At 43.6% G+C, this 20,584-nt stretch overlaps 1 protein-coding gene across 1 annotated transcript in view; it reads right to left on the bottom strand.

Annotated features, from left to right (window-relative positions):
• Window positions 1–20,584, bottom strand: part of LOC147458510 (mitochondrial thiamine diphosphate carrier 2-like) — a 148,801-nt gene that overhangs the window by 72,442 nt on the left and 55,775 nt on the right. Inside the window, exons 2-3 of the mRNA XM_086513159.1 lie at window positions 12,100–12,219; window positions 11,478–11,589 (exon numbers count right to left, since the gene is read on the bottom strand). Coding sequence (XP_086369285.1) covers window positions 11,478–11,589; window positions 12,100–12,219 — 232 coding nt within the window. The remainder of the gene's footprint in view (window positions 1–11,477; window positions 11,590–12,099; window positions 12,220–20,584) is intronic.

The following is a 20,584-nucleotide window of genomic DNA, read 5'->3' as shown; positions in this document are numbered from 1 at the left end:
ATGTTACAAGGGATACCCAAAAGCTTGAAAGCAAAAGCAGATTCTCTCTCTCTCTCAATGAGAGTAAAAATAAAGCATATTCTCTCCTTATCTCTCTTCCAATTTCCTTGCAAAGCCAAAAAGCAGGGATTTGCATCGCTCAAAAAAAAACACAGTTAAGAGGGAAAAAAAAAACCACCTCCGTGATTTCCGAAAATTAGGGTTTCTGGCAAAAATTAGGGTTTGCAGGAATTTTAGGGTCTCTGCTGTCGGTAGCCACGTCATCACTTGTGACATACCCCCCTCTTGAAAGCATTATAATCGACCGCGATTACGACTACAAAACCGACAAAAGCCATAAACAGTCTTAGCAGACACTGACTGTTAGTATCTACGTACTAGAGACACACATCTAGCACATGTACCAAATCGACATTCACATCACACGACATCACAGGACATCACCTGACATTCAACATTCATTCGGATCTTAGACCATGATTTATCGGCTATGTAGCTAACAATCACATCTAGGTCCGATCGGGACCTCATCGATGTCCGATTGACCAACCCCTATTGCAACCATGTCTATTCGAGATCAATCACACCAAAATGCTGCAGTCATTTCGTCTATCAGTTCCTGCACTCAAAAGAAGTGAAGAAACAAATCAGTATCATTATCAGGAATTCCATTTCATAAAGTCATCCAGCAAAATACTGTTAGCTCTCAATATCCCTGAAGCTCAAAAGAGACATCAGTGACTTTAGTATCAAAATCAAGGCATCTATTAACAAAGGAGCGGAGTGACTCCCCTCTTGTGTATCCCACTGCACCAGATCTCCGGCCAAGCTGAATTCTGGGTTCCATTTGGAGTAGACTATGCTAAACCAAAAGCATCGAGGTAAAGTTTCAAATCTGAGGAGTATCTGCTAGGTCCTCCTCCTCCATCCACTTCGCATCTAGTGCAGGATAATTCTTGAACTTAACCAAGAACCGCCTTCGGACTTTACCTTTAGTCTTCGTATCTTTATGTGCCAAAATCTGTTCAGGAACAAGGATCTCCTCGTTTTCTTCCACTTCGGGTTGCTCATCAGGCTCCCCATCATCAGGCACATCACCTTTAAAAGGTTTCAAGAGACTCACATGGAATGCATTGTGAATCCTCCAAGTATTTGGCAGTTTCAATCGGAAACAGACATCATTTATATTTTCAGTGATCTGCAAAGGTCCGTAGTATCGCATACTAAGCTTTGGAAAAAGCCTCTCCTTTCCCTTTTTCTTTCTTAGGCGTGCCTTCTCAAAACGTAAGAACACCCAATCATCCTCCTTCAGGTTCAAGTCGCGACGATGGCGATCCGCTGCCTTTTTCTGTCGTTCTTGAGACTTCTTCAAAGTCTCGCGAACCTTGGCAAAAGCCGTATCCAAATCTCGCGAATATTCATCCACTTCAAATATCTAATCTTTTGTGCTCAGGAAGGATGGTACCTTCGCAGCACTTTCAACAATCTCAAATGGCATCTTCCCCGTCGAAGAGTGTATCTTGTTATTGTAGGCAAATTCCACCCAAGGTAAGTTCTTTTCCCATTGAGTCTTCTATCCAAGATACATGACTTCAATAAATCTAAAACCACTGAATTGGCAATCTCAGATTGCCTGTCAGTCTGCAAGTGGAACGATGACGAGAACTGCAACCGCGTGCCAATGTTCTCCCAAATTGCCTTCCAAAACAAACTCGTAAATCTGGGGTCTCTGTCCAAGACAATCGTCTTAGACGTGCCATGTAATCGGAAAATCATCGTGATCATTCAGTGTTCTCAGGAGATAAAAATGAAATCCATTGCAATACTTTCCCAGGGGCGGGTGGGTATGGATAAAGGCTGTAACAATCCCTGTGGCTTATGCCTGTCAAACTTGACCTTCTGGCATACTGAGCAACTGCTCTTCCAAATCCTTTTTGAGTCTCGGCCAAAAGAAGTATCTCTCTACCCCCTTCATGGTGGTAGCAATGCCGCGGTGACCCGTAAAAGGTAGACCGTGGCATTCAGTTATAACCTTTTCCCTCAACGGCTGTGTAACGCACAACATAGTCTTTCTCATCAAGTAGCCTTCCCGAAGGCCCGAAGGGAGTATCCAGCTACTATCTCCCCATCCCGTATCCGTGTGAAAATATCTGCAAAATCTGTATCTGTGACATACTGATCGACCATATCCTCGAAGCTCCTATCATGTATCACGGAAATAGCCAGAACCAACGGCTTCCGAGACAAAGCATCTGCCACCACATTCTTCTGTCCCTGCACGTGGACAATCTAGAAGTGAAACTGTGACAAGATGTTCGCCCACCGCATCTACTTTTCCAAAAGTTGCTTCTGTGACAAGAAGTAGCGTAAACTCTGATCATTTGTAAAGACAGTAAAATCCACTCCGAGTAGGTAATGCCGCCACTAAGTAAGAGCATGGATGTGTGCTGTCACCTCCAGCCTAGAGAACAATCGGCTCTCGTAAGCAATGACATGGCCTTCTTGCATCAAGACCGCACCCAGACTACGACCACAAGCATCACAATATACTTCAAATGACTTCTGCAAGTCCGGCAAAGTCAAAACTGGTCCCCTAGTGAATTTCTCTTTCAATGTTTGAAAGGCAGTCACCTCTGTGGGTCCCCACGAGAAAGGGACTCCTTTCTATGTCAAGATATGCAAAGGGGAAGCAACCTCTACAAACTTTCGTATGAACCGTCTGTAGTACGAACACAGTCTCAACAAGCTTCTAACTTCATGGACATTCTTCAAATCGGGCCAATCACGGATAGTCTCTATCTTGGCCGGGTCCATTTGCACTCCAGCAAATGAGACAATGTGTCCCAAAAAGTGTATCTCTGATAGGAAAAATTCACTTTTCTTTGCATTAATCACTAACTTGTGATCTCGTAATGCCTGAAAGACCTGAAGCAGATGATCTCTGTGTTCTGCCTCATTCTTGGAGAAAACAATGATGTCATCAAAGAAAGTGCCAACAAATAGTCTATACTCTCGAAACATCTTGTCCATCATCCAGTTAAATGTCGTAGGAGCATTGGTTAAGCCAAAAGGCATCACCAAAAACTCAAATAACCCAAAAGTAGTTTGAAAGGCTGTCTTGTAGCGTCTCCCAACGCGATTCGGATCTGATGATATCCACTCTTCAAGTCAATCCAACAATAGCACGAGGATCCCTGTAACCTGTCGAGTATATCATCGATCCTAGGAATCGGAAATCTGTTCTTGATGGTGATTTTGTTGAGAGCTCTATAATCGATGCACATCCTCCAAGATCCGTCTTTCTTCAAACCAACAATACTAGAGAGCAATACGGTGAAGTACTAGGCTGGACAAGACCCTTTTCCAAGAGGTCTTTCACTTGATTCATAATCTCTTCATTCTGTTCTCGACTCACACGGTAAGGTGGCCGGTTCGGTGGTGTGCTTCCAGGTATCAGATCAATGGTATGATCTTCAGGACGAGCAGGGGGTAACTCTCTTGGTAGGCCCTCTAAGAAGCAATCGGCGTGAGAGTGAAGAAAATCTTGGCGTCCTTTATCAAGTTTAGATATATTTGTCCTATCCTTATCGCTCAATTCTTTCATAAAGATCGAGTAAACAAATCGACTGGATTTCATTAATTTTGAAATGGCCGAAGCCGATACAATAGGGACAAACTCACCCTTCAGTTTTATATCAAGTACAATTGTTCTACCCTTTTCTGTAGTCAAAGTCGCTTTTCTCGCCCGATAATCGACCACGGCCTTGTTCTTGTGGTACCAGGGAATCCCTAAGAGAACATCACAACCCTCCAAAGGCATTATGAAGAAGTCCTCATGCCCCAAATACCCCTGACAATGCAACCGAAGTTTTCCAATGACAGGTGTAATGGCTACGTCCCTGCCGAGTGCTGCTAGAACTGCCTCTGCAAGTGGTCCCATCCGATCGGGAGTAATCTTGCGCCGCGCCGCCAATTCCAGTGAAATGAAGTTGACCTTGGCTCCTCCATCAAAGAAAATCAGGGCCTCTTGATCTTTCACTTTGCCCCAAGCTTAGTAAAGTTTTGTACTGTCATCCATGGTGTCGGGATCGGTACCCACACAATCTAGAACCAGTCCTGTTTTCATCTTGCCTTTTCGTCCACGTTCCTCAGCTACTCTCGAACTCTCAGGCCTGTCGTCGTCCTTATCATTCTGTTCTTTCTGTGCCTTTTTAGGGCACTTCCCGGAAATGTGCCCCTGTTCCCCGCATCCAAAGCACTTCCCCTCTCTGATGAAGCGAGCTCTCTCCTCAGGAGTAAGCTTGGGTCATGCATCCTTTTTCTCTGGGTTGCTCTTTTTCTTTCTACTTTCACTCCCATAAGTCTGTTTGGATCGTTGTGTCATGTTCTCATCTCTGGGGTAAGTAAGACTGCCAGAGTGAATGGCAAAGCCCCACTTCGCATGACTCATAACTCCTGAATAGAAGCTGACTTCTGCTCCAAGCAGTGATCTCGGATCTCTGTAGGTAGACCCAAGGTGAACGGCTCAATCTGTTCTCTAAACATGATCTTCTTGAATGAAGAGGCGGGTAGAAAAGAGCTCCAGAATCTTTCACAATAAGCATTGATTGTATCTTTCTTGGTCATCCGTAGATGGTTCCAAGCAGCTCGTATATCTCTTTCATATTCTTGCGTCAACCAAGAAGAAATAAAAAGCTTCTTAAATTTCGGCCATTTAACTGGCGCAGTCTTGTTAAAAGAAGCGTGGACCACAAGGTACGAGCATTCCCCTTAAGGTAAGAGGTAGCTCTCCAAATCTTGGAGTGCTCTGAATAGCGTCCTCCCGCGAAAGCAATGTCAAACTGCTGTATAAAAGACAAAGCCTTCGAAGCATCTGAGTATCCTGAAAAGTATCAAACTTGATCGAGTGGCCACCTTCCTTAAACTCTCTGACTTTCTTGCTTTTATCTTCGAGAAAGTCATACTGGTTGGCTTTGTAAAAATTCTTCTTGTTCGCATAAAACTTTCCGTCATCGGAATCTGAGCAGTCTGTAGACGAGTCCTCAGTAGAACTGTCAGTCTCTGGGCGAGATTTAGCCTTCTTTGCCTTTTTCTTGCCGTTTCCGAAGCTTTGTTTCTTGCCTCGCTTTTTACCTTTTCTGTCTTCTTCGCTCGAATCTGAAGAGCTAGAAGAACTGTCAGAAGAGGAAGAAGAAGAAGAAGAACTGGGTACTCCTTCAAATCGAACACGCTTCTTCTGTTTCTTTACCTTGTCGAATGTCGACTGACCACCCAAATAACCCGGGAAGTCAGTGCCTTTCTCCTGCTTTTTGGCTTTCTTTTGCGCGTCAAAAAGCTGAGCAATCCGTGCATCAACCACCTCTTGTAATTCCTTCTCTGAATACTGTTTGTGATCATAAGGTTTCTTGAGAGCAGGTTTTAGGGGTGGTGTAGTGGTTTTCTGCCACTGCGTATGCACTTCCTGAAAAGAAGTCTCGCTCATATATTTTGCCAATTTCGGATCCTTTGCAAAACTGAGAATCATCTTTGTTGCATCGCCGATCAATTGAAGACGCTTCATCTCTCTTTGCTCCACCTGAGTAGGCCGAGGTGGGCCATACTCTCTGCCGGAATCTTCGTTGTGATCCTTGCCCGCATCTCCAAATGCAGAGGGAGTCGACTGATCCTTGCGTGAAGCCATAGGTGCCGCGGAAAAAAAATTTGGGGATCGGATTTCCCGTAGAAGAGAAATCGGTCGTGCTCTGATACCACTGTAACAGACTTGGACACTCCAAGTCAAGAATCAATCACGACAGCACCAAATAACCACTTCAAAACAATTCACAGATCACAATATATTTGCACTGGCCCCGCAGAGTTCCGTGCCTAGAGATATTGGTCTCAAAGACTGGCGCCCCTTTCGATATTTCTTTATGTATTAAATCAATGTCAAAGTACAAAGAGCGGTTAGGGTTTCACTCTCAGACTCTGCGTCCAAATGCTCTAAGAAGTGAGGCCCTCACCGCATATTTAAATGTTACAAGGGATGCCCAAAAGCAGAGCCCCAAAAGCTTGAAAGCAAAAGCAAATTCTCTCTCTCAATGAGAATAAAAATAAAGCATATTCTCTCTTTATCTCTCTTCCAATTTCCTTGCAAAGCCATAAAGCAAGGATTTGTGTCGCTCAAAAAAAAACCAAAAAAATATTTTTTTTTTTTCCACCTCCGTGATTCCGGAAATTAGGGTTTTTGGCAAAAATTAGGGTTTGCAAGAATTTTAGGATTTCTGGCAGAAATTAGGGTTTCTGCTGTTGGTAGCCACGTCATCACTTTGTGACAACGACTAGCATTTCTTTGGTGGCAACGACGGAGGTCTACTTGTCCAACACAGACTTAATAGAGAGTAAAAGAGTTGCACTTGCTACTCAAAGACACAGCATTTCTTTGGTGGCAACGACGGGTTGTTGATCGTAAACGCACACCTTCTTGGGATAAATTCCGGCGTGCAATTCGCGAGGCATTCGAACCTGCCAATGCGGATTTTCATGCCCGGTCCTCTCTTCCCCACCTGAGCCAAACAGGTTCCTTGGCCTCGTACATCACAGAGTTCCAAAGGCTAACTCTGGAGATAGAGACCCTTAGTCCCTCTAATAAACTGATCGGAGCTCCATCAATACTTTGGTGGACAACAAATGCTCGAATGATTTCGTCAACACTCAGATAGTTCGTCAACTCGGTTTGCCAACTCAGAAGACATCTCACTTATATGATGTGGAATTAGCAGATGGATCAATTTTAACTTGTGATGAGACAATTCGACAGTTGCAGTTCGGTATTCAAACTTATGCAGATCAACTGGATTTCAAGGTCATGCCTTTATCTTATTACGACATGATTCTCGATCAGCATTGGTTATTCCAATATGATCCTGCTATTAGCTTTCAAAGACATACTATCAACATGTTCAAAGATGGACATGAATTGATTTTACACAGGCTTTCTCATGCGGAAAGAATGATTCAAGCCTCACGTGTACAAGTCAAACGGCATGATACAGTGGATTATGAAGCAAATATGATCTCCGATGCAGATGCAGAAATTATAATTGATGAATTTTTTAATTCATTAACTTCTCTTGAATGGATTGATGAAGACAAAGATGCTTTCAAGTAAGAAGTTTTTTCCAGTGTTACTTCGTTACCAGACAAAGATAAGGACATAGTTGCAAATTCCGAGTCAAAAGACGGCTATGCTTTCTTTGATTCTTTGTTGGATGATGATATGCCAATTACAAGTCGTGAAGTGGCAATTTTTGAAGATGATTCTGAAGAAATTTGAGATTCGTTATTGGAAGATAGATTACAGCCTCAATCCAAAATCCTCTCCAATGATTTGTAAAGATGAAGTTACTCTCTCTGAAAATACCTTGAGAAGATTTCCTCTTCACTAAATATTATATTTCTGCACAAGACTAGTAAGATAACTCTGACAAGAGACTCAAGACTTTTGAAGATTCAACGCTTTTCCAGAGTTCTATCAACATCAAAAGTCATTTCTTTGACACGGGCTCTCATTTTAAATGGGAGGGAATGTCACGATTGTGACTATGTTACAGTATTACATCTACTCCTAGTTGCAGATACGCAAAGTGCCATGCCAAGGAGAACCCCTACGCTTGGATGGTCATGATCCTTCGCTCAAGAGACATACCACTTCGCCAAAAGCCACACTCCTTCGACGACTGGTCACACCCCTTTGCTCTACGATTGCGACTCTTCGTCCAATGGTTGCAACTCTTCGCCCAAAGGATGTGTCTTTACGTCTAAAGTCGCGCCTCTTCACCATGAGACGTGTCTTTTCATTTGTGTCTCTTCGTCTCCTATACAAGGAGCCTATGGTGCTCAGTTTTTAAGTATTCATTCAATCAATCAAACACACATTCAGTCTTTTGAGAATCAGTTTGATCTTAAGTATGAAGTCTTAAGTCTTAATTAAAGGATTAGCACCACTAATCCTCACAGTGTTCATCGACGACTATATGTTGCTGTGTCTTCTAACATGCATATGTGAGCATCTGTGTCGCAATCATGATGTGCCATCCTACTTGGGTGAGATTGCCTAGGTATGTAACTTTAGTGCATCAAGACAGTCATTATAGATCAAGATGGTCTAGGTGTGATGGCTAATTTTGCTATGCCAAAATATTGAGAGCTCCGATATGGAATGAGAAAACTGAAGTGCCCTCAGATATTCTTTATCTAACTTGAGTTGTTTTACAAATATAATCGCAAATGATTACTCTTCTTTCAAGAAGGGGGTTTGTCACAAACTACTGACGTGTCAAGCCACCTAAGACCAAGAGGGTTAGGACTCCCTAGCCCTAACCTTAGCCAACTGCCAGATCTCGGCCAAGGGGCCTAAACCCTAGCAAAAGCACAAGAAGAAGAAGTTCTCAACAACTTGCACATCCTCGCCAAGTGGCGTATGGGTTAGGATGTTGACCCCGTCTAATCTCGCCTAAAAATAAAGGTACACACACACTGAAAGGGAAGCGTAGAGGGCTGATGGCCTAGCAGTTGTACAAATGCCTGCAATTCACGTTGACATGCTCATGTGGCTGCTGTACAGAAACCTGCGATTTGGGAAGATGCTGCTAACAAGGTAGCAGCGTACGGACCAGCCTTGAGGGCGCTAGCTTTTGGAAGCTAGATGCTTTTAGAACCTGATGCTTTTTATATAATTGCTTTTAATAGGCCAAGGGCCTTTAAATATGTACAAGGGCTCACTCTCTGGCATTCTACCCGCGGCAGATACAGAGCAATGCCATCAGTGTTGTACCTCCTTGAAGCAATATAAAGAAATACTGAAAGGGAGGCCAGTGCACTCTCAGGGTGAAGCTCCACCACTCCGTGTCTCAGGTGCTCTCTCTTTCAGTTCAATTGGCTTGAAACGTCTAAAGTCTGTTCAGTCTGTTCTTTTCCATTGGCACGTGGTGCCATCCCGTTACACAAATTAATTCAACCATTGTTCTCGTCTCTTGAGTCTTAGTTTAACCTTAAGTATGAAGTTTTAGTCTTAATTCTAAATTCGGCACCACTAATCCTCGCAAGAAGTGAAAGAGAATAAAGAGATACTCATTCGAGAAGAGATCCTGGCTCAAGAAAGCAAAAGGCAAGCTGACACGACAGTATTTGGTCAAGTTCGAGAATTATCCGACTCTTGCCACCAATTGGATGGAGGAGGACTTAGCAGATGCACCTCAGATACTAGAGCTTTACCTTGAGGCTTTTGACTTAGCACCGACTATTCCAAAAGTTACCGATGAATCAGCAAGTTGAATCTGGTGCAGTGTGGGCTGCACAAGAGAGGAGTCACTCCACTCTTTTGACACCAATTACCTCGATGAGAATGAAGTCGCTAATTTCTTTTTGAGATTTCAAGGATACTGACAAGCTAACAGTATTCTGTTGAATGACTTTACGTAAAGACGTATTTTAAAATGGGGATTCCTAAATGAGTTTGTTACATGTGCTCTCTCATGTGTGTATTGTTTGAGTACATATCGGAAAGATGAAATGACTGCAACATTTTATCTTAGTCACCTGAGGGGTGATGTGAATGTGATAGTAACGAGATATAGTAGATCAAGACATCCATGAAAAGATCAGCATGGTCTAGATGTGATTGCTAAATAAGTTACAATAATCAAGATTCTCATCGAAGATCTCGCGATAGTGATGTAAATGTTCAGTGACTGTTGTCTTGGTGCAAGTGCTAGATATGTATGGTCTAGTACGTCGGTACTTAAGAGTTAGTGTCTATTGAACTAGTTTTTGTCCTATGTTTGTTTTTGCAAGCGTAATCGAGGGCGATTACAATTCTTTCAAGAGGGGGGGTGTCACAAATTAATGACATGGCATGGCCTAACTGACATAGCCTAGCCGAGGGGCCTAAAACCTAACGGAAGAAGCGGAAGAAGTAGAAGTTTTAACCAACTTGCAGATTATGGTCGAGTGGCCTAAAGAGGGTTAGGCTTAAAAACTTAACCCTGGACGGTAGAGGGTCCTGGTGCGATCGGTTTTGAGAAGGGGAGTTACCCCCTTATTAAGACCTGCGGACTATGGTCCAGTCTGGCATGCGGAGATCTTAAACTATTCGCGGGTCCCACCGCTCAAGAATGACTCTTTAAAACTGGCGCGCCTTGTGCATTCTATGAATGAGAGCGCGAGAGAGAGAGTTGTAGTGTTCATGATCATGTTGATGGTCGTGAAGTATCCATCCCGTTTCTCTGTCTTGATGTGCATCTCACATTTCTCATTTTGTTTTTAATGAAGTCTTAGTACGTTAACTTGTATCTGATCAATTCACTGCATGTGACACGCTCGAGTTAACATTGGCGACCATGATGTGTGTTGTTATATGCCTAGGGTTGAAGTTGCACAGCCTAGGTCCTATGGGTAGCCCAAAGGGTGGAGGCCAATGTATGCGAACCCGTTCTTAAGGCCACTACTGCTATCCCTTGCTTGTCTTTCACGTGCTGTGCAGTCGAGTGAATCGTAGGCAATAGTAGCGCTGGAGGATACGTTTGAGGGTGTGTTGGATTTTGTACGTTTTTGTTGATGTCCATGTCCACGATCCAAGTATTCAGATTGATGTGCGATTCGTGGCTCCCAGCAAGGAGTATGCGGATGGCACTGAGTCCCGATAATTCATTGTAGCTTTTATTGCACTTTCATCCCTTGAAATCCCTCCGGAGCACGTGTAATAGACTTGGATACTCCAACAATACACGCACACAACCCCCCCCCCCCAGGCTGCCCATGTTGATTTTTACACTGATTTAGTTCCTCTCCCCCACAAATTGGTAATGCTGGCTTTTTTTATTTTTGTCTATAAAAGAGGGGAAAAAGTTTTTGGTACTCTTGTATTATAAAGAAAAGTACCTCAAAAAATTCAATTTAGAAAGAGATACTACTCTTTGTTTTAGAATGAAAAACAAGGTGAAAAAGAGAGAGAGAGAGTCGATGTGCGGCATAGGAGGATTTTAACTATGACCAAGAGATTGGCACACGCCACCTTTCTAGGGCAAGAGAGTCTGTGACTAATCAAAAGGATGCAATAATCAATTGCATCGATGACCTCGACGCAAAAACCCTAACCCTTCAACCCGTCACATTAAAAGTCAGCTGAACCAAGAATAACAAACTCCATAGACATAGCCACACACACTAAAGGAAAAAATAAAGGTAGATTATCAAACAAAAGAAAAATGTAGTGTGCACTTGGCATGGAGCTTGGTTCTCAGCAGACTACAACATCCTGCCAGTCAATGATTTATTATCCAACACAACATTGCAACAACAGACAAAAACCTTGATATCTTGTGTTTGAGAGACCTGCATCTAGTGAGCCAGATGTCGAAGGGCAAAATTAAACCTCAAGCAGTCAAATTCTCCAACTCTGGCAAAAATCTTGAAGAAGCCTGGTATAGGGAGCAGACCTCCCCTATCAGAGCCTGCCGCAAAGGATTTCAGCTTGTGTAAAACTACAAACTGGACAGCAGTGTACGGCATCACCATCAATAAAGCTGGAACATTGCCTCTCCACAAGCCCTGATAAAAGTAAAAGGCCAGTCTAACGTGAGCATCGTTAAGAGTCAAATTGCTCAGCATGTGCATCAGTCCAAGCTCAGATTTTTTTTAAAGTTGAAAAGCATAGGGTGATTTTGACAAAGCAAACACAACTAAACCCTTTCTCTCACAAAACTTGTTATCGCGGAAACAAGACCATAGAAAATCCACAGAAAATGTAAAATGAAAGTTGAGCCACATTGCTCAGCATGTGCAACTGTCCAAACTCAGATTATGTAAAAGTTGAGAAGCATGGGGTGATTTTGACAAAACGAACACAACTAAACCCTTTCTCTCACAAAACTTGTTATCACACAAACAAGACCATAGAAACTCTACAGATGTAAATTGAAAGTTAAGATTCACAAAAAACTAGCCTTGACAAAACGAACACAACTAAACCCTTTTTCTCACAAAACTTGTTATCACACAAACAAGACCATAGAAACTCTACAGATGTAAATTGAAAGTTAAGATTCACAAAAAACTAGCCTTTATTCCTTCTTCGTGGATAATATCTCTTGTAGCCTGCAAAATTCCAGTATATTTGGATGGAAACTGCTGCTGAGAAAATCTGTTCCATGACCGTGCAGACGTAGGCTCAAGTTGCACCTACGGCACACACAAAATCAACTAGGGTATCAAGCCACGAAAGATCTCTCTCTCTCTCTCTCTCTCTCTCTCTCTCTCTCTCTCTCTCTCTCTCTCTCTCGGGTCTCTCACTGTTTTTAGGGTTTCATCACTTCTTCTTTGCTGCTTTGAGGGTTTCAAAAGTGCTTTTCGGCTGTTTTAAGGGTTTTGTCACTGGTCTTTTACTGTTTTAGGGTTTCGAAACTGTTTTTTGCTGTTTCTAGGCTTTCGTCATTGTTTCTTGCTGTTTTTTGGGGTTTCGAAACCAGTTTTTGCTGTTTTTTAGGGTTTTGCCACTGTTTTTTACGGTTTCAAATCTGCGTTTTGCTGTTTTTAAAGGTTTCACAAGCGTTTCTTGTTGTTTTTTAGGGTTTCTTATATTAATTTGTTGTTTTAGCCTCTGCCTCTCTCTCTCTCTCTCTCTCTCTCTCTCTCTCTCTCTCTCTCTCTCTCTCTCATGGGAAGCATCGGAGAAGTGCCAAAGGCTTCGCCGGCAGCCCACAAAGCCTCTCTCATGGGGACAGGGAAGGAAATGAGAAAATGGAGAAACGAAGTGGAAGAGTGGAGGAAGGAGAGAAGCACTATTCTTCAAAGATCGACGGAAGAAAGAGATGGCATGCGTAGTAGGATCCCATTGCTCGAAGAGAAAGTGGTCATCCAAGATTCCATCATCCGAAATCTACAAGGTGAGCTTCTTGAAGTCAAAAGTGGGCGACTTGAAGAAGGGGAATTTCAGCCTTCCATGATGGGGGAGCTGAACACAATCAAAGAACAAGTGCGGGTCAAGGAGGAGGAAAAGAAGTCATCTTGGATCGAGGTCATCACCAAGACACAAAAGAAAGTGGAGGCGGCCGAGAAATGGATCGAGGTCACCAATAAAGGGAAAGGTAAAGAGGCTTCTTCTACACCTGCCATCATTAACATGACCCTCGAAGAAGAGCAAAGAAGTGGCTACTTGCCTTACATGTGAGGGTCACTGGCCTCAAGGATGTCAATAAGGTTGAAAAAGAGGTCACAAGCCTCATGTCCATGATGGGAATGGAAAAGCCTTTACACATAAAGGCATTGAGGGTGGGCACGAGGAGTGAAGGCTCGGGAGAGTCCTCAAATCAAAGAGCACTCATACCACGTTCCCCCTCCTTGGAGGAGGAGAAGGAGTTCTTGAAGAAGAGGACAACCCTCAAGAAAACATGTATTTTTCTCGGTGATGATCTCACCCTCTTGCAACTAGCTGACATGAGAGAGGTGATGCCAGAGATTACAACAGCAAGGAAGAAGGGAAAGACTACCTTCTACGGAGATGGTCGGTGGTGATTGTAGAGCGACACTCTATATGACAGTGAAAGACCTATGGGACCATACTAAAGATGGCACCCTGGAATTGTAATTGATCTTATAGGTTAGATGTGGGCGCCCTTGAGGAATCAGGATAGCTTTCGGGACAAGGACAGTATATTCTTCGCAGAGACTCATCAGGCCCCTAGACAGATGATTCCACATGTGACAGGATATAGATGGGAGACAACTTGCCAAACTGACACACGATCTGATCATGGGAGCAAGATCGGGGGCAGTATTATTCAGATAGGAGCTACAGCCACTCCTACACATTGTACGAAGAGACGTTCATGCTAGGTACATGCTCCCTTATACACAGCTTATGGGATACTACCAAAGACAGATATGCCAGATTGGCCCTTGAGTCCTCCAAACAATTAGCTTTACAGGGGGACACATCATGCTGGTATGCACAGATGTCATCATGGTTCCAAATAGCTTCAGCATGGACAGCTTGCCTCCCTTCCAGTACTCCCTTGATGCACCATCGTCGTTTCTTACATGGGCGGAGATTACTAGACTCATTCGCCAGGACCTTACCCAGTTGGACACCAAGAGGACATGGATAGAGCTGACACAGGAGTTGGGCATGAAGATGGCTTTCTATAGAGAGCGTCTTCTTCAACTCACACGGGATGGGTTTGTGATTCGTCCCAACTATATGGATACACATCTATCTCATGGGTTACGGTGTGCCATTGGTCAGATACGAACATCTTCACACCAGCTTGAGATTGAGACTAGTAGATTCAGAGGGATACCAGCAACTAGTAGAATATGCCGTCTATGCCATTTAGAGCCAGAGACGGAGACACAATATATATGTCAGTGTACAGTGTATTATGAGATACGTGGTCGCTCAGAGAAGGCTTCGGACCCTTCTCGAGAGTCATGAGCTGTCAGGACCGGAGATGTGTTGGTCTAGATTTACTTGAATTACACAGACACAAAGATAGTTTACTACGGAGATTTGGAGAGAGACGATCCCAGAGACAGACTACCTATTTCTTCACACCAAACACTGGACAAATAGAGGAGCAGCCACCACTGCAAAGCTCAGCTCATACTCACACCCGCGGTACTCTCATTGACCGAGCATTGGAACTAGGGAGATCGAGATGCCCACAACTGAGGAGAGAAGCTTCACAACATCGGAGACTACAACAGAGGTTCCGAGCCATACTATCTCGACATCCAGAGCACAGATGAGGATGGATTCATCACCCATTGTATCTCTTGTATTTGGCACCCATGTATCAGGGATCACACATAACCCACACAATTCGAGCTAGTAGCGCTTCTAGATTCATTTTAGTATTTCTTTTTTTGTACTCAGACACGGTACCAGATTCACAAGTTTGTAACGGATTGGTCTCATAAATCATTTTGGCCTTTTGCAGTCGTTAATATATCATTTCATTTCATTTCTCTCTCTCTCTCTCTCTCTCTCTCTCTCTCTCTCTCTCTCTCTTTCTTTTTTTTTTTTTTTTGGAAAAATCAGGGTTGTATATTACTACTGAGTACAATATAATCCCCAGCGGATGCCAAAATAGCCTATCACGTGGGGTGTACAAGCTGAATGTAAGAATGAGAGCCACTATAGTGACAACTCGACTAGAACAATCTCATGGTGGTCTATGTGATGAGTGCTCTCTCTCTCTCTCTCTCTCTCTCTCTCTCTCTCTCTCTCTCTCTCTCTCTCTCTCTCCAGAATTGTTCCCTTACCACAAGGAGATGCATTAGATCTATGCTCTCAGAGCATGCTAGCCTTGATGCCCATGCAGAGGTCAAGTTTGCGCACAACAGATGGCTGTAGCAGTAGCATTTATGTGTACCTGTCAAAGTTGACGATGCAGAAGCGTAGAACAATGGGGGCAATACGAGAGAGAGAGAGAAAGAGAGAGAGAGAGAGTCGGTTGAACCAACCAACTAGGCAATAAATTAGTGATTTACAATGGGGGCAAGGTGTTGCTTATATATTAGCCAAAATAAATATTGGGATCACATTGGGCTATTCACTTAAAATGCAATAACTTAAACACCCTCTCTGCAGCTCATAGTGGATATATGTAGGAAGACCAAGTCAATGAAGAAGCTGCTATGAACACCCTAATAGTGACGTCTACTACTGGACACCTCGGTTATGCTACCACCAACTTTTTGCCTTAGAAGAATGCCATCTTGAGCATCGTTTGCCTCATAGAAAATTGAATTGTAGACCACACTACATCCAAGAATCCCCATTCAAAAACTGTGAACAGATTCACATCCAAACATTCCTAGACAATGAACTTTGAAACATATCATGTCCATTATATGGATTGGTGCACTCATCCGTAGTGTTTTTATAAGTCGTGTTGGTTCCTTGCCAAATGCATGTGCCTTGAACTTTGCCGATAGTTTGAACTCCAACAAATGGGTCCAAATCATTTTAAGGGAGCTCTATTTGCCCCTCTCTACCACTCACAAGCCTCTCCTTGGCTGAAACTAGTTGTGGCAACAGCCACCTGACTAGAAATCTGACGTTGTGGCCATTGTGATCATTGCCACCTGTGCCATGCCGATCTCCCAAGTCGGATCTTTATCACTGCTATCTCTGCCAAGCTTGCCTTTACCTTTATCCTCTTGTGAACTCTTACATTTGCCTTTGGCTTCATACTCCCGAGCCAAACAAAGCATCTTCATCTCCTTTGAGGATTCCAACTGTGCCGAGACAGCTAACTGAGTACTAGTACTGTCGTCCTTGTCAAGCTTGCCTTTGCATTTGCCCTTACTCAAAATCGAACCTTGCCCTTGAAGACCGAGAAGACAAAGAAGACCTCCACAAGAAAAGAGTTGAGACCTTCACAGTCTAGCTTTTCCTTCATGATTTGAAAGCATGATGGCTTGGGCAACATCTCGTACTCCTTAGGCAACTCCAAAGCAGTTAACTAAGAACCTAGCAGTGCACTATCTATAGCCAAAAGTTGATTTTCGTCATGATTTGAAAGCATGATGGCTTGGGCAACATCTCGTACTCCTTAGGCAACTCCAAAGCAATTAACTCAGAACCTAGCAATTCACTATCCATAGCCAAAAGTTGACTCTGTGGGAGAGCGAGCCTTCATAGCAACAAGCCTTGAGAGTCCTCATGATGGAGACCAAGGCAAGTCTCTTCCAAAAACCACCCCAAGTTCTATCACCGGCACTCTGGCAGAGCCTCCACCGCCAACACTCAATGCTCCTTGGCTGCCCGCTCCAAGCTGCATATCAAAATGTTGTCCGTCTACCAGGCGTTGCCTTTCATGAAGGAGACAGACTGTCATGCCCTGTCTTTCAAAATACTATGCCAAGTGTAGTCTTGAGGTGAGCTTTTCAAAACTCAAAAACGTTGCCGATGGCCAAAACGCCAAAACCTGTCCAAGGCCAAAACGCAAGCAATTTGAGAGATTTTCAAAACGCCAGGCAACGAACGAGGTCCTCTCCACGCCGGAAAGAAACCACCTCCTCGTCTTCGCCTTGCACCAATCTCCCCTTGCAATCATGAATCCAATGGCTCAGATACCATGGTGATCATGAAGCCAATGGCTCTGATATCATGTCACAATCGACGATGCCGAAGCGTAGAGCAATGGGGAGAATAAAAGAGAGAGAGAGAGAGAGAGAGAGAGAGAGAGAGAGAGAGAGAGAGAGAGAGACTCTGTTGAACCAACCAACTAGGCAATGAATTAGTGATTTGCAATGGGGGCAAGGTGTTGCTTGTATACTAGCCTAAGTACCCCCCTCATTAAATTGCCCTACCCAAGTCTTTGACAAATAAGAAAAATAAATACCCATAGCCAAAATAAATATTGGGATTACATCGGGCTATTCACTTGAGATGCTATAATTTTAACATTACCAAGGGTCTATCCATCGAGAGCATGTTACTTCTATGCCACTTGTATATGCAGCTTTGTATCAGCATGGAAAGCCTCCCCTCCCCGTCTCTCTCTCTCTCTCTCTCTCTCTCTCTCTCTCTCTCTCTCTCTCTCTCTCTCTCTCTCTCTCTCTCTCTCTACTTCAGTGATCTCTCTCCCACATTTGCCTTTTATATGTATGTGGCATTGGAGGTGTTCTCTATTAGCACAAGATCGTTTCGGAACTGAACCAGATTGAATTCGAGGTGTTTACCAGATCAAAGGCTAGTCCATGTCTTCATTGCATCTTTTGCTGCCTATTCTGGCCGGGTCTAGTTTTTGGGAAAGCCTTTCAAGCAAACCTCCTGAAGGTTGATGTGATCAAGGATGGCGATATCTAAGCTAAGCAAGGTAGTATGTTGTGCATGTGAACTGGTTTGATCTTGCTCAAGCAAAGGGGAATTGTCTCGAGGGCTCTCATCAACAATGAAAGAAGTTGACAAACATATTTGGGGATCGAACTGAATGACCATCCCTCGTCGTCAAATTATGGACAATTTGGCTAATGTTATGATTGGCATGGAGTATCTTGAGTACACGCAGCAGGATGTGCTGGTCATGCAAGTTGATATTGAGAAGGCCTTTGACATTGTGCAATGGGACTTCATTGCTGCCACGATGAGGTGTCTAGGGTTTGGTCCTAAATTGACCAATGTGGTTTTTTATTTCTTCTGTGCTTGTAGTGCATCTTCGGGGATCCTGGAAGGTGAATTGACAGAATCATGGCCACTTGGGTCTTCAGTTAGGCAAGGTTTCCCCCTAGCACTTTGTTGTATGCTATTGCCACTCACCCCTTGTTGATGTATCTTGATCACTTAACCTCTGCAGAGCGTCTTCATGGTTTGCAGTTACCCTCGAGTCATACCTTTGTTGGGCAAGCTTATGCGGATGACTCTTGTTTATGCCTCGCAATCAGCAGAATGATGTTCAAGTGATTATGGAAGCTTTGGAATTGTTTGGGTTTGCGGCTGGTCTTAAAGTCAACTTTCGTAAATCGAAGCTTCTGCCACTTCATTCCTGTGATTGGTATACTCTATTGTGGCCAGGTGAAATTGTTTCTCCAAACGTGATCACCAAGCATTTGGGATATCCAATTGGATGGAATGTCACTCACACGCAAAAAGTAGATTGGGCTATGCATCGCTTGAATGTCAAACTGCATTGCTGGAAGCTATCTACTTGACCATTGCATAATAGCCTGCGAATCGTTCAAAGTATCCTCATGGCTTATGTTCAGTTCTTTTTGCCATTGTTGCACTGGCCTCACCATTGTCTTGATTCTCTCATGTTAGCCATTTTGTCTCATCTGTGGCGAACTCATGCACACAAAAAAGGTCTGCGATGATTGATGTCGATGGCAAAGCTTTGTACACCCAAACGCTTCGGTATGCTATTGCCTACACTTGCGCAACAATCTCAGCCTCAGACTCTTATGTTTGCACACACTTGAGTCAGCATGTGGTTATGTCCTCACATGGTCACTGGCAATCATCTATTTGGGAGGTTGTATTTGGTAAGATGGATGGGCATATTCCCGGATGTCCGCTTGCTTCCACCTTCCACAAGTCTGTTACAGTGGTATCAAAGCACAGCCGATTTCTCTTCTACGGGAAATCCGATCCTTTTTACGCGGCACTTATGGCTTCATACAGAGATCACCCGACTTACTCTGCATCCGGAGATGCGGGAAGAGATCAAAACGAAGATTTACGCGAGTATGGCCCGCCTCGGCCTACTCAGGCGGAGCTGAAAGAGATGGAGCATCGACGATTGATCGCGATGCAACAAAAATGATGCTAAATTTTGCGAAGGACCCGAAAATTGCAAAATTTATGAGCCAGATCTCCTTCGACGAGGTGCATGCACGGTGGCGGCAAACCACAGAACCACCCCTCAAACCGGCATTGAAGAAACCTCCTACTCCAAGGATGTATACAGAGCAAGAATTAGTAGAGGTGGTTGATGCACGAATTGCTCAGCTTTTTTACCACAAAACAAAGCAGAAAAGTACGACAAAAAGCAGAAGAAAGGAACTGACTTCCCGGGTTATTTGCGTCGTCAGTCTACATTTGCGTCGGCAAGAAAGCAAAAGAAGCATGTTCGATTTGCAGGAGTACCCAATTCTTCTTCTTCTTCTTCTTCGAGTTCTTCTAACTCCTCTGACTCGAGCGAAGAAGAAAGAAAGGGCAAAAAGCGAAGCAAAAAGCAAAGCTTCGGAAAGGGTAAGAAAAAGGCAAAGAAGTCTAAATCTTGCCCAGTTGTTGACAGTTCTACTAAGCACTCGTCTTCGGATAGTTCGGACTCTGACCACAGCAACTTTTATGCAAAGAAGAAGAATTTTTATAAAGTCAACCAGTATGACTTTCTGGAAGATAAAAGCAAGAAACTTCGAGAGTTTAAGGAAGGTGGATAGTCAATTAAATTTGACACGTTTTCTGGTTATAGAGATGCTTCGAAGGCTTTGTCTTTCATACAGCAATTTGACATAGCTTTCTCTGGAGGGCGTTACTCAGAGCACTCCAAGATTCGGAGAGCTTCCTCTTACTTCAAGGGAAATGCACGAACTTGGTCCACGCTTCTATTATACAAGACAACGCCAGTTAAATGGCTAAAATTTAAAAGGCTTTTAATTTCTTCTTGGCTAATTCGAGAGTACGAACGCGACATACGAACTGCTTGGAACCATCTTCGGATGACCAACAAGGATACATTGGACGCATATTGCGAGAGATTCTGAAGCTCTTTTCTACCCGGCCTAGATCTTTTGCCACAAACCCGCCTCTTCATTTAAGAAGATCTCGTTCAAAGAACACATTGAGAGGCTTACCTTGGGTCTTCCTACAGAGATCCGAGATCACTGCTTAGAGCAAAAGTCACATTCCATTCAGGAACTGATGAGTCATGCGAAACGGGGTTTTGCCATTCACTCAGGCAGTTTGACTTACCCCACAGATGAAATCATGACGCAAAGGACCGAACAGACTTCGAAAAATGAAAGTAGAAAAAGGAAGAGAAACCCAGAAAAGAAAGAAAAGGATGCACGACTCAAACTCACTCCTCAAGAGAGAGCT

This window comes from Adiantum capillus-veneris, chromosome 5, assembly GCF_014529385.1.
Source record: "Adiantum capillus-veneris isolate H3 chromosome 5, ASM1452938v2, whole genome shotgun sequence".
NCBI lineage: Eukaryota > Viridiplantae > Streptophyta > Polypodiopsida > Polypodiales > Pteridaceae > Adiantum > Adiantum capillus-veneris.
This window is presented reverse-complemented; position numbering and strand designations above follow the sequence as displayed.